This window comes from Lagenorhynchus albirostris, chromosome 19, assembly GCF_949774975.1.
Source record: "Lagenorhynchus albirostris chromosome 19, mLagAlb1.1, whole genome shotgun sequence".
NCBI classification, from domain to species: domain Eukaryota; kingdom Metazoa; phylum Chordata; class Mammalia; order Artiodactyla; family Delphinidae; genus Lagenorhynchus; species Lagenorhynchus albirostris.
The window spans coordinates 23,899,835-23,915,398 of NC_083113.1; the positions used below are offsets into that span (position 1 = coordinate 23,899,835).

The 15,564-nt window shown below is 35.4% G+C and overlaps 1 protein-coding gene across 1 annotated transcript in view; it reads right to left on the reverse strand.

The window, feature by feature from the left end:
• Positions 1-1,907: 1,907 nt before the first annotated feature.
• SHCBP1 (SHC binding and spindle associated 1) overlaps positions 1,908-15,564 on the reverse strand; it is a 37,814-nt gene continuing 24,157 nt past the window's right edge. The window contains exons 11-13 of the mRNA XM_060130568.1: positions 5,037-5,123; positions 4,528-4,669; positions 1,908-2,968 (exon numbers count right to left, since the gene is read on the reverse strand). Coding sequence (XP_059986551.1) covers positions 2,643-2,968; positions 4,528-4,669; positions 5,037-5,123 — 555 coding nt within the window. The 3' untranslated portion in view covers positions 1,908-2,642. The remainder of the gene's footprint in view (positions 2,969-4,527; positions 4,670-5,036; positions 5,124-15,564) is intronic.

Sequence of the window (15,564 nt, forward strand, 5' to 3'; positions counted from 1 at the left end):
GTGAACTTACTATACAGCTCAGCAATCTCACTCACAGGTATTTACCACCAGAGAAATAAAAACAATATGTTCAGACAAAAACCTTTACCCAAATATTCTTAGCAACTTTATTCATAAACAACCCATGGGGCCCATCAATGGGTGAATGAATACACAATACTCAATATCCACACAATGGAAAACTACTCAGCAATAAAAACAAACTACTGACACAGGAAACAACATAGATGTATTTTAAGAGCATTATACTAAGCTTAAGAAGATGGACACAAAAAACTATTTAATGAGTCATTCTTTTTATATGTAATTCTAGAAAAGGCAAAACTATGGTGACTGAAAGCAGATCAGAGGTTGCCAGGGTCCAAGGTTGGGGAGGGGGGGATTGACTGCAAAGAAAAATGAGAACTTTTAAAGATGATAGAAATTTTCAATATTGTGTTTGTGGTAGTAGTTACACAACTATATATATTTGTCAAGACTCAGAATTGTAGACTTAAAATTGATGATTTTTTATTATATCAAAAAAGCTGATAAATGGTAATAATAATTAAAAAAAAGCAGCTCAATAGCCAAGAAGGTTTTGAAAAATAAGAATGGAATGGAAGTGAGGCTACATTTTCCTCAAGTCACTAGGAGGAAAAACCACTTACTACAATGCAGGATGGCTAGAAAACATTTTTTCTAGTCAAATGTGATTGAGTGCTAGTGAGCTGGATCCTAGTAATAGAATATACATTTAGCTGGAGATTATCAGACAGGAGTTTTTAAGCCAGAGGGTCAACTGTAGGCAAACACGGGAATTCAGCACGATTCCGGTTAAGTGGGGAAAAAATGAACTATTCAATAGACAATATCAAGAGAACTTGCTAACCATTTAGAGAAAAAGAGTTCTACACCATATTACACATAAAACCAAATTACAGATGGATTAGAAATGTGAATTTAAACAAGCCTACTTGTACTAGGAGATAATATAAAATATTTTTATAATCTTGTAATAGACAAGCCCTATGTAAACAAGTCACAAGACCCAGAAGAGCAGATTTTACTATACGTTAATACTTAAAACTCAAGTAAATATTTTTTCCATGTCAGTGTTTTCACCTCAACTGTCAAATCCACATCCCTCCAGGGCTCCCTCTATACTCCATGGACTAAGTCATCTGAGATGCTCAACTCTCCCCAATAAGCAAAAGTACTCTATGTGACTTAAATAAGAATACACTAGGCCTATTCACTAATAGTTTATAATTTGAATAAAAATTAATGTAAGATTAGATTTAAACTAAGATAGAAATGAAATCTGAAAAACCATCATCCTATAATAAGGAACAATAAGTAACTTACCTAGTTACTTGTCATTCTCTTGATACTCTAGCAAGTTACAAGAGAATATACAAAGTCTAAAATCTAAGATAAAAAGGAAATTTAATTGGAAAACCAATTTGATTTTTTAAAGTTGAATAAATGGTTTTTAAATAAGTATTTGGCTCAAGTTGATGCAGAATTAATTAGCATTACTTTTGCAACAGGATTTCAAGAGTAAAAGAAAAATGCCTTTCAATGGTCAAACAAAAAAATCTAACATAAATCCTTCCACATTTAGTAGCATCTGAAAAATAAAATTATAATTTATTCAAATTTAAGAAATGACTTGATTGGGGAAAAATTTTAATACTCTGAAACACTAAAAAGATATCAAAATATTGTATGTATTTCAAAGGATCACACATGCTACACAGGCACTATGGCCCATAATGCAGTTGGAAAAATATACCAAGATTCAATTTATTATTTCATCATTATAATTTTAATCAGTAGGAATTTTAATGTCACATATACTTTTTAAAAACATAAATACTTTTAAAAGCTGTATTTTACAACATGATATCAAGAACACAGAGCTGATACAGGTTGTATAGGTAATCATTTTGACTATGTAAGAAATTTGATCAGAATACTGCTGGTGAAAGAAAATCACCTTCTTTTTAATCACTCATATTCAGCAGTAGTGAAAATGCTCTATGTATGCATTGGCTCTGAATAACATGTTTCATTTCTGTTTCAAACCTGCTATGCTATTACTGTTTTGATGATTACATAGTTCAACATAAAAAGGCATTCCCACTCAGATTCTCAATAATAAGCCTGATAAAGGGAGATAACCTCCCAATCATAAAAGCTTTTAAGACAAGTATTATGCAAATAAAGCATGGATATCAGACTCACTATAACTGGGATTAAAAAGACAACTATAAGAATACTGCACATTGATGCCTATTGCGTTTCTGTGCGCTCATCTTGCATTCCCTGCCTTTGTTCCTCCTCTTTGAAGTGCTAAAGTGTATTTATACTAGAAAGTTATTAATAGACTTAATATGAGAACTATGTGTTTGAAAAAGCAAGACTTTCTAGATAAGAAATCTCCAAATATTTTCTATTTTATGTTTTTATGACCTTCTTTATAAAGAGAGTGTTTTATGTGCAACACCTGCAGACAGAAATAAATCTGTTTCACTCAAACCCAATCGAATATATCAGATACAAAATATAGACATGAAGCAAAGTATGATAGCAGCAGTGATTCTTGGGTGCAGCATGTGCAAAATCCAATATTTTGCTATCTATTTACATCACAGTGGTCAGAAGAGAAATGTGCCAAAACTCCCCTTCCCATTCCACTTGAACTGGTTCCCCACAATTGAAACAAACATCTCCTGTGACATTAAGTTGTCATCAGCTTGTGTGATCCCCAGTTCACTCAACCTTTTCTTCTTCAACTGGCCTTTTTGTGTGGAGGCAGCAACTAGTTCATTTACAATTTCACAATTGCCTTCGACTTGCTCAGAAACATCAGCTCTCGCATAAAGCTCCATTTTACCAGTTGCACATTCAATCAGCTCTTCTAGATCCACTCTTTCAGCTACATCTGCCTCTCCACTTGTCTGAACTTTAAATGTTTCATTTCCTGAAGAAACAAACAAATTATAACAAATAGAGTTAAATATACAAACTAACCCAACTAAAACATGTATTTCTACAGTCTATCAGAGCTTTCAAGTTTTTTCTGTTAAGGATTCCAGCTGTCATCTGACTGGACTTCACAAACTCTCTGCCATAAGTATCTCAACAAGCAGGTGTCTTAGTCTTCAAGGTCTCCTGACCCTAATACAAGATTACCAATTTTGAATTTTCTCTTTTTATCCTAGATCTCATCTACTCAACAGGCCCCTCCTGGATATTTACTAAGCCCTGTATTAGAAGCTAGATGCAAAGATAAATAAAACTGCTATTTTCCCTAAAGGAACTCCCAATCTAGCAGCTTTATAAGTGACTGCCTGTGATGGCAAAATTCTAGATGGCCCCGTGATGCAGGGCCATCTGCCACTTGGTGTTACTTTCATAACTGTTAAATGGCAAAAGGACCTTGCAGATGTAATTAAGGTTACTAATCAGTTGATAACTCAGGTATACGTAACCTAATCATATGAACCCTTTAATAGCAATGTTTTCCCTGGCTGGATGAAGAAGAGAAAAGCATAAAGAGATTCAGAACATGAAAAAGATTTGAAGCAGGAGAGATCTGCTTTGAGGGAGGTCTTCTATTACTGAAATGGAGGGGGTTATGGGGCAAGGACCCAAGAGTGGTCCCTACGAGCTGAGAGCAATCCTCAGCCAACAGCCAACAAAAAAAGTAGAGACCTCTGTCTTATGACCTCAAGGAAATTGATTCTGCCGACAACATAAAGGAATTTGGAAGCAGATTCTCGCCCCAGAGCTTTCAGATAAGGGCCCCGCCCAGCTGATACCTCTTTCACCCTGTGAGACTCTAAGCAGATAACCCAGCCAAGCTCACCATAACTTCTGACCTACAGAACGGTGAGGAGAAAAAGAACTACCAGATAGCTGGAGTGGATCCTGAAGGATGACAAGGACTACTCATCATCCTTTAAACTTTCCTCACCTATGCCAATGCACAATCCTTCTCCATGACTGAGATTTCATAGTAATCAGGGTCATGGCTTGAAATTCATAAACTTCCCACTGTGTTAGATCAGCTTTGCTGCCAAGAAAGACAGCTGACAGGGAGGTATTTACTTTTACAAATAAAAACTAGAGGTGAACTCCATGATCCCCTCCAGTAAAATGCAGCCTTCAACCTGGCACATTCATTTTTCTGCCTCCATCCTTAACAAATGCCAGCAGGAACCACCATTGCTATCATATGCCCATCCTTATTCTATAAATTTACAGAAAGCCAAGCATGGTAAGAAGGGAACTGCAGGACCACAGAAACCACACATCAAAGGCTTTGACCAGCTGACTAGTTGACCTTGAAAGTTTCTTTCACTCCAAGATTCCATAATGTTATAGCTTTATCGAGTTTCTCTATCTCCATGCCTAAGCATATGCTAGTTATCTTTTTTAAAGAGGAGAAGAAGATTAAGATCTTTAATCAGAGTTTAATGCTGAAATACAATAAATTAGGTCTGGTTTTTATTTTGAAAATTACTAAATATACCATACCTTCAGTTTCATCTTGGGCATTTTCTTGCAGGTCAGAGAAAATTGTAGGTTTCACCAAGACAACACCATAACCTTCATTATTATGTATGACATTATTCACCATGGTTATTTTGGGAATGTCATAATGTTCATCTAAGAAGTCCTGTGACATTGAAGACAAATATTTTAAGGAACTGTCACATTCAACACTGCCTGCTTTAGAAATCTCACTTTTTTCAGGCTATTCTAAAAATAAAATAGAAAGCTATGCTTATTAATACGTGGTAGCACAATCTGAGCTCTGAGTGACACAGCATTCCTTTGTCATTTCTGCAGATCTATAGATAACAAAGTATTCTCACAAGAGACTTTCAACCACCATCTATTGATACTATTAAAATTTACATACTGTTTATGCTTTTCAAAACCAGAAAACAGCAGGAACAACATGGGAATTTAATAAAACATAATTATTTCTTAGGTAAAACCATTCTGACCTTTGGAAAGAGGGTGTCTCAGCAGGTGCTCACCTTAATGAGGATCCCTTCCTTGCAGTGATGGATCCCATTGTCACTCAGGGTGCACTTACTCCCGGGATATATTTCTATACCTGCACCCTACAAGTTACATTTTAAGGTAATGACAATCAGTTTAAAATAGGCAAGACTATAAAAGAAGGTTTGTCACTTCTTAGACTTTAATGCAGTGCAAATACAAAGTATTTTATAGAAAGTTTTATTAGGTATTTCTAATCAACATTTCCATTTGCTTCATTTCCAGCAAGTTGTCTATCATTTATCACTTTCAAATACCACATGCACACACACACACACACACACACACACACAAAAAAAACAATGGCTAAGAGTCTCAACACTTGATTACTATTTCACTCTCTTTCATCTGTGACAAATCAGTTTTCTGATTCTGCCAAAAAAAAGTCAGTTAACGATTATGTTGAAAGATACACTTATTAAAAATGACCATTCTCTCAGAAATACTCAGTTAGTTGGAGAACAGTGTTCAAATCTAGTAAAAGATAGTAAAGCTGTAGATAGAAATAAGGCCCTATATTTTTAAAAGCACACCAGTTTAAAAATATCCCAACCTAACTTGAAAATCACTTCCATGAATTAAAATAATTAATGGTCCCCACTACTACACACATGTTAAATTAGTAACCAATTCAAGTGTCCTGTTTATACATACAGAGTAACCAGAACAATCCATGCATTGCCCAATGCTCTCACATTGTCCCTTGGTACCACATGGTACCAACAAAAAAATTAACAATAATAGGAATGATTTCCTGATGCCATGCTAGGCACTTTAGTAAGTAAAAATGGTTCGGCTCAAACCTCTATGATTAGTTAAAAGTTCATTTTTGGAATAATTTCATACACAATATCCTAGATGAAGAAGAGTTGCTTTTAACCATTTATGACACATCTATTGCATGTATGTTAAGCTGTTTTCCTAGGAATAGGAGTGTGCCATGAGAAAACATTTATTATTACTTTCCCCTTTAGGGATTACGTTTTAGTAGTGGGATGGGTTTATGTAGTGGGATGGTCACTACACACAAACCTAACTCTCTGTAGAGCGGTCAAAAGATCTGGGAAATGGGCCTTTGGCTAAGATTTTCAGTTTATAGCTATATACAAAAAAAGATTTAGGGGCAATAACATTAAAAATACATACACAACGAAATAGTTAAAATTAAATATCAAATTATCAGGAATCATGTAAAAAAGAGAAGAATAATTTAAGCCACAGCCACTTAGTAAATGGGACAATCATGTTCAAAGTATGCTATGAAGCTGAACAGATATTCAGTAACTAAAAAGAAACTGAAGAGGCTGCCACTTCTAAGATAATGGTACAAGTAAAAACCATGGACATCATATATACAACAAACATAAGATGATTGAAAAGGCAGACCAGCTAGACACCTCAACACCTGAGGAATGACACCAACACATTGGTGCATTTCCTGGGTATTCTTTTTGCCTTATATTCCCAGACATGAAGCTAAAGAAGCTGGCAATCCATAAGTGCCAAACAGACCAGAAATGCCTCCCTAAAAGCCTGCTGTCTTTAGCCAAAGGACCAGGCAAGCCCAGAAAACTCTGAAACAGTAACAACTCTATTCTATCCAAACACCACAGGAAAAAAACTGGCCAACCCCCACCCATGCTGGCAAGTGCCAAGGGGAGCCTAGACTTCCACCCTCTTGAGGCTATGACTAGGCACCCCCACACCCACACTGGGATTTTCAGTTAAGGCCAATGATTTTCATCCTCACAAGCTAGTAACAAGGCCCTCCCACTTGCGGAGACTACATATGGGACCTGCACTTGTATCTCCAACTGATAATAACAAGGTGCCACACCCCTTCCCTACTGGAGTGGTGTCAGAGCAGGCCCAGTGGAGGGTGTAACACTTTCACCATTGCCGGTAGTAACAAGACCACTGCCATGTGCCAGAGCATCAGTGGAGTCAGTAAGAAGCTGGTATTCTCACCCCCACCCAGCAGTAAGAAGGAGCTTCCCCACTCAACTTGGATGTCAATGGAGGCCAAATGGGGAACTTGGACTTCTACCTCCACCTGGCAGTAACAAGGGTAAGAGAAACCCAGCTAAAACAGAAGATGCAGATTCTCATAGTATAATATAAAACGTCCAGGTTTCAGTGGAAAATCACTTCTCATACCAAGTGCCAAGAAGATGTCAAACTCAGTAAGATAATCAGTAAAAACCAAAACCAAGATGTTAGAGATGATGGAATTAGCTAGCAAGGATTTTAAGGCAGCCAATTGCTTTAATGAGCAATTATGAATATACTTAAATGAAAAATATCAATAGCAGGCTGAACAAGAAAATAGAAAGTCTCATCAAAGAAATAGAAGATAAAAGAACCAAATGGAAATTTCAGAACTGAGAAATACCATAACTGAAATAAAAAGCTCAGTGGATGGGCACAACAGCAGAAAGGTAAGAACAGAGGAAAGAATTAGTGAAACAGAAGACAGAACAATAGAAATTATCCAGTCTGAACAACAGAGAGAAAACAGTCTGAAAAAGAAAAGTGAACCGAACCTCAGGGACCTATGGGACAATAACAAAAGATCCAAAATTTGTGTCATCAGAGTCCTAGAAGAAGAGAGGCTGTGTGAAGCTAAAAAAAAATTCAAAGAAGAAATAGCTAAAAATTTCCAAATTTGGCAAGAGACAGTAAGCCTACAGACTCAAGAAGCTGAGAAAACCCCAAATGGGATAAGCTCAAAGAAATCCATTTCAAGATACATCATAATTAAACATAACACTGTCTAATGTGGTCTAATGTGTCTAGAAGTTTGAAAAGGAAATATTGAAGATAATTATATTACAGACAGGGGATGGTAAAGAGACGTTAGCAGTTCACTCAAACTTGTGAGATAACATCAGTAAACTGTGGTAAGTTATACATATAATGCAATACCTAGAGCAACCACTTAAAAAACTATACAAAGAGATATACTCAAAAACAAATGGAATTCTAAAAAATGTTCAGGTAACCTACAGGATGGCAAAAAAATTAAAATGAAAAACATAATAGAAAACAAAAAATAAAATGGCAGAATAAAGACTTAACAACAATAATTACACTAAATGTAAGTGGTCTAAATACAACAATTAAATGACAAAGACTGGGAAAGTGGATTAAAAAACAAGATCCAACTATGTGCTGTCTACAATTCACTTCAAACAGAACAATAAAGACAGGATGAAAATAAAAGTATGGAAAAAGATATACCATGCAGGGACTTTCCTGCTGGTCCAGTGGGTAAGACTTCACCTTCCAATGCAGGGGGTGTGGGTTCGATCCCTGGTCAGGGAGCTAAGATCCCACATGCCTCGCGGCCAAAAAACCAAAACATAAAATAGAAGCAATACTGTAACAAATTCGATAAGGACTTAAAAAATGATCCACATCAAAAAAATCTTGAAAAAACATAGATATACCGTGCAAACTTTAATCAAAAGAAAGCAAGTGTGGCTCTATTAATATCAGATAAAGTAGAATTCAAAGCAAAAAAAATTACCAAAGATAGACAGTAACATTATATAATGATAAATAGGTTGGTTCACCAAAAAAAAAAAGCAGTACCAAATGGATATGCACCAAATAACAGAACTACAAAATATGTGTAGCAAAAACTAATAGGACTGAAAGGAGAAAGACAAATCCTAAATTATAGTAAGAGACTTTAACAATCCATCTCTCAAAAATTGAAACAACTAGACAGAAAATCAGAAAGAATATAGAAGAACTCAAAAACATTATCAACCAACCCGATCTAGTTGACATTTATACTCAATAACAGCAAAATACACATTTCCTTTCAAGGGCCTATGGAACATATACCAAGACAGACCATATCCTGTGCCATCAAAACAAACCTCAACAAAATTTTAAAAACTGAAGTCATACAGTGTGTTTTTGACCACAATGGAATCAAACTAGAAATCAACAACAAAAGATAATAGTAAAACTCCAAATACTGGGAAGCAAAATAGCACACTTCTAAATACTGCATGGGTCAAAAATGAAAATACAACCTATCAGAATTTGCTAAATCAGTGCCAAGAGGGAAATTTATAGCCTTTAAAGCATACATTCGAAAAGAGAAAAGTCTCAAATCAACAATCTAAGCTCTCACCCAAAGAACCTAGAGAAAGAGCAAAATAAACCCAGTGTAAACAGAAGGAAGGAAATAATAAAGACAAGAGCAAAAATAAATAAAATTGAAAACAGAATAGTGAAAATCAATGAAACAGAGTTGGCACTTTGAAAACACTTCAATGAAACTGACAAACCTTCAGCAAGATTCCCAAAGAAAAAAGGAAAAAAAGAGAGAGAGAGACTACACAAACTACTAATATCAAGAATGAAACAGTGGATATCACCACAGGCCCTGCAAACATCTAAAGAATCAGGGAACACCACAAACAGCTCTATACATTTGACAACTTAGAAGAAGAAATGGTCCACCTGAATCCCCAGGCTGGTGTGAGGCCTAAGAGGATGGGGGGGCGGGGTGTGCAAGCAACATCCCTGCATGCAACATGGTGCATGTAGCAGGTGTGCCAGGAGCCCGCTGCCATCACTGTCAAATAGGAAAGCCCTTCACCACTGGCTGGGTCCTGGTCACAAGGGCTCTATACCCTATGAGTGCATCCATTAATTCACCCAACATGAAATAGGTCATTGAATAGCCCTATAATTATTAAGGAAATTTAATCCATAATTTTTAAACTCCCAAAAAAGAAATCTCCAGGCCCAGATGATTTCACTGGAGAAATCTACCAAATGCTTAAAGAAGAATTAACACCAATTCTATACAATCACTTCCAGAAAACAGAAGAGGGAATACTTTCAAATTCATTTCATGAAGCTAGCATTACTCTGACAACAAAACCAGACAAAGACAGTACAAATAAGGAAAACTTCAGACCAATATCTCTCATGAATATAGACATATAAATTCCTAAGAAAATATTAGCAAATACAATTCAGCAATATATAAAGAATTATATACTATGACCAAGTGAGGCTTATTCCAGGGATGCAAGGATGGTTCAAAATTTGAAAATCAATCACTTGTAATCCACCAAAAATTGATGCAGGAAAAAAGCATCTGACAAAAGCCAAAACAAATTTATTATAAAAATTCTCAGAAAACAGAAATAAAGGAGAACTTCCTTAGTTTGATAAAGAATATTTACAAAAAACCTACAGTTAACCTTATACCGGTGGCAAATATGGCAAAGTAGGAAGACCCTGAGAACCTCCCCCAACAGGCATACCAAAATTAAACTGTTTACCAGAGTGACTATCAATGAGAACAACCTGATGACTAGCAGAAAATATTTCCCACAATTAAAGTTATAAAGAAGGAACTGCAATGAGACAGATATAGGAGGGGCAGAGACCCAGTACAGTCAAGACCTATACCCCCAGGGTAGGCAACCCACAAACAGGAATTAGGCAAAATGAGGTGACAGAGGATCATGTTCCAAGAGAAGGAACAAGATAAAAACCCCACAAGAACTAAGTGAAGTGGCGATAGACAATCCACCTGATAAAGAGTTCAAGGTAATGCTCAAAAGATGATCAAAGAACTCTGGAGAAACCTGGATGAGCATAAAGAGAAGTTTAACAAAGACTTAGAAAATATAAAGAAGAACCAAACAGAGATGAAATACAATAACTGAAATGAAAAATACACTAGAAGAAATCAATAGTAGATTAAATGATACAAAGGAACAAATCAGCTAGCTGAAAGACAGAGAGGTAGGAATCACTGAAGCTGAACACAGAAAAAGAATAAAAAGAAATGAGGACAGTTTAAGTGGCCTGTGGGACAACATTCACATTATAAGAATCCCAGAAGGAGAACAAAGAGAGAAAGTCATAGAGAACATACTTGAAGACATAAAAGCTGAAAATTTCCCTAACCTGGGAAACAGAAATCCAGGTCCAGGAAGCAGAGAGAGTCCCAAATAGGATCAAACCAAAGAGGGACCATATCAAGACACATTATAATTAAAATGGCAAAAATTAAATATAAAGAGAATATTAAAAACAGCAAGGGAAAAGCATCAACTTATGTACAAGGGAACTCCCATAAGGCTATCAGCTGACTTTTCAGCAGAAACTCTGAAAGCCAAAGGGTACAATATATTTAAAGTGATAAAAGGGAAAAACCTAAAATCAAGAATACTCCACCTGTGCAAAATAATCTGAAAAAATATACAGATATAAAAATGAATCATTTTGCTGTATAGCTGAAACTAACAAGATATCATATATCAACTATACTTCAATAATCAAAAAAGAAGAAATCCTGATATCAGACACCAGCTAATGAAAGGCTAGCATACTTCATGGTCCACCCAAAAGAAGAGAAAGGCAACAGGGATGGCCAAGGACAGATCAAGACACTCCTGGACTGGAACGTGGTGGGAAGGAAGACACCCTGTAGGGACAGTGAGGATAGAGAGGGTCAAGGAGAAAGCTGGAGCCCAAAGGATGCTTCCCACCATCCTGGTTACATCATTCCCTTCTTACTGAGATACAACTCACATACCATGCAATTCACCCACTTAAGTTTAATGTACCATTCAATGGTTTTTAGTATATTCAGAGTTGTGTAACCATTACCACAGTCAATGTTAAAACATTTTCATCACCTTAGAAAGAAACCCTGTATCCTTCAGTTATTACCCCAATCCCCTCTTCCCCACCTTACTCCCAGCCCTAGGCAATCACTACTCTACTTTCTATCCATAAAGATGTGGCTGTTCTGGACATTTCACATAAAGTGAATTATACAATATGTTAGAAAAAAAAAAGAATACTTTATCTGGCAAGGCTTTCATTCAGATTTGATGGAGAGATCAAAAATTTTATAGACAGCAAAAGCTAAAAGCATTCAGCACCACCAAGCCAGTTTTGCAAGAAATGTCAAAGGGAATTCTCTAAGCAAAAAAGAAAAGACCACAACTAGAAATATGAAAATTATGAAAAGAAGAAGCTCATTGATAAAGACAATTATACAGTAAAGGTAGTAAATCAACCATGTACAAAGCTAGTAGGAAGATTAAAAGAAAAAAACAGTAAAATCATCTATATCTGCAATAAGTAGTTAAGGGATATACAAAACAAAAATATGTAAAATATGATGTCAAAAAAACAGTAACTGTAGGGGGAGGGGAGTAAAACTGCAGGGTTGTTAAAATGTGTTTGAAATTCGGAGACCAGCAACTTAAAATAATCACATATACATAAAGATTGCTATATGTAAATCTCATGATAACCACAAATCAAAAATCTATAATAGATACACACACAAAAAAGAGAAAGGAATCCAAACATAACACTAAAGATAGTCATCAAATCACAAGGGAAGAGACCAAAAGAAAAGAAAGGAACAATAAAGAACTGCAAAAACAACCCCCAAACAACTAACAAAATCACAATAAGTACATATCTATCAATAACTACTTTAAATGTAAATGGACTAAACATTCCAATTAAAAGACATAGAGTGGTTGAATGGATACAAAAACAAGACCCGTATATATACTGCCTATAAGAAACTCACTTCAGATCTAAAGACACACAGACTGAAAGTGAGGGAATGAAAAAAGGTACTCCATGCAAATGTAAATGAAAAGAAAGCTGGGATAGCAATACTTATATCAGACAAAATAGACTTTAAAACAAAAACTGTAACAAGAGACAACAAAGGACATTATATAAAGATAAAGGGATAGATCCAACAAGGAGATATTTCAATTGTAAATATGTAAGCACTGACACATTTGGAGAATTTAAAGTAAGAAATTGACAGTAACACAATAATAGTAGGGTACTTAACACCCCATCAATGGATACATCATCCAGACAGAAAATCAATAAGGAAACACTGGTCAGATGGACTTAATAAATACATAGAGAACATTCCATCCAAAAGCAGCAGAAAACACATTCTTTTCAACTGCACATGGACAATTCTACAGGCCACAAAACAAATCTCAAAAATTTAGAAGACTGAAATCCTTTCAAGCATCTTCTCTGATCACAATGGTATGAGACTAGAAATCAACTACAAGAAAAAAAAATGCAAAAAACACAAACATGTAGAGGCTAAACAATATGCTACTAAACAATGAGTCACTGAAGAAATCAAAGAAATAAAAAAATACCTGGAGACAGATGAAAATAGAAACACAATGATCCAAAATCTATGGGATGCAGCAAAAACAATTCCAAGAGGGAAGTTTATAGTGATACAAACCTACCTCAGAAAACAAGAAAAAATCTGAAATAAACAATAACCTTAAACCTAAAGGAACTAGAAAAAAAACAAAATTCAAAGTTAGGACAAGGAAATAAATAATAAAGATCAGAGCACAAATAAATGAAATAGAGACTAAAATGCAATAGAAAAGATCAATGTAATTAAGAGCTAGTTCGTTGAAAAGATAAACAAAATTGATGAACCTTTAGCCAGACTCACAAAGAAAAAAGAAAGCCCAAATAAAATCAGAAATGAAAGAGGACAAGTTACAACTGACACCACAGAAATACAAAGGACCACATAAGACTACAAGGAACAATTATATGGCAATAAGATAGACAACCTAGAGAAAATGGATAAATCCCTAGAAATGTACAGTCTCCCAAGACCAAAACAGGAATAAATAGAAAATACAAATAGATCAATTACCAGTAATGAAATTAAATCAGTAATAAAAGAGCTCCCAACAAAAGTCCAGGACCAGACAACTTCACAGGTGAATTCTACCAAACATTTAAAGAAGAGTTAACACCTATCCTTCCTAAACTATCCCAAAAAATTGAAGAGGCACACTCAGAAACTCATTCTATGAGGCCAGCATCACCTTGATATCAGAATCAGAAAAAGATACCACAAAAAAAACAAAAAAAAATTACAGGCCAATATTCTTGACAGTCATAGATGCAAAAATCCTCAAAAAAATATTAGCAAACAGAATCCAATGATACATTAAAAGGATCATACACCATGATTAAGTGGGATTAATCTCAGGGATACAAGGATGGCTCAATATCCACAAATTAATCAACATGATACAACACATTAACAAATGAAAGAATAAAAAATCATTTGATCATCTCAGTTGATGCAGAGAAAACTTTGGACAAAATTCAATATCCATTTATGATAAAAACTCTCAACAAAGTGTCCATTGGTGGAATATACCTTAATATAATGAATGACATATATGGCAAGCCCACAGCTAACACCATACTCAGTGGTGAAAAGCTGAAAGCATTTTCTCTAAGATCAGGAAAACATGACTAGGATGCCCACTCTTGCCATTTTTATTCATCGTAGTATTGAAAGTCTTAGCCCCAGCAATCAGACAAGAAATAAAAGAAATCCAAATTGGAAAAGAAGAAGTAAAACCATCACTGTTTTCAGATGACATGATACTATCCATAGAAAATCCTAAAGATGCCACCAAAAAACTACTAGAACTCATCAATGAATTTGGTAAAATTACAGGATACAAAATTAACATACAGAAATCTGTTACATTTCCATACATTAACAACTATCAGAAAGAGAAATTAAGAAAACTATCCCATTTACAATCACATCAAAAAGAACACCTAGGAATAAATCTAACTAAGGAGGTAAAAGACCTATATTTATGGGACTTCCCTGGTGGTCCAGTGGTCAAGACTCTACGCTTCCACTGCAGGGGGCATGGATTCAATCCCTGGTCAGGGAACTAAGATCCTGCATGATGCATAGTGCAGCCAAAAAAAAACAAAACAAAAGACCTATACTTAGAAAACTTAAAAAACTGATAAAAGAAATTGAAGATGACACAAACAGATGGAAAGATATACTGTGCTCATGGATTGGAAGAATACTTTTTAAATGATCATACTACTCAAGGCACTCTACAGATTCAAAGCAATTCCTATCAAAATACCAATGGCGTTTTCCACAGAACTAGAATAATTCTAAAATTTGTATGGAAAAACAAAGGACCCCAAATAGCCAAAACAATCTTGAGAAAGAACAACAAAACAAGCTCCCTGACCTCAAACTATACTACAAAGCTACAGTAATCAAAACAGTATGGTACTGGCACAACAGACACATAGATCAATGGTACAAATAGAGAGACCATAAATGAACCCCACCATCTGAACAATTAATCTACAATAAAAGAGGCAAGAATATACAATGGAGAAAAGATAGCCTCTTTAACAGATGGTGTTGGGAAAACTGGACAGCTACACACAAAAGAATCAAACTAGACTACTTCTGGAAGAAAACAATGCCAGTGCCCTCTTTCACATTGGTCTGAGCAATATTTTTTAGATATGTCTCCTAAGGCAAGGGAAACAAAAGCAAAAATAAAGAAATGGGACTACATCAAACTAAAAAGCTTTTGCATGGCAAAGGAAATTATCAAGAAAACAAAAAGGCTGCCTACTGAATGGGAGAAG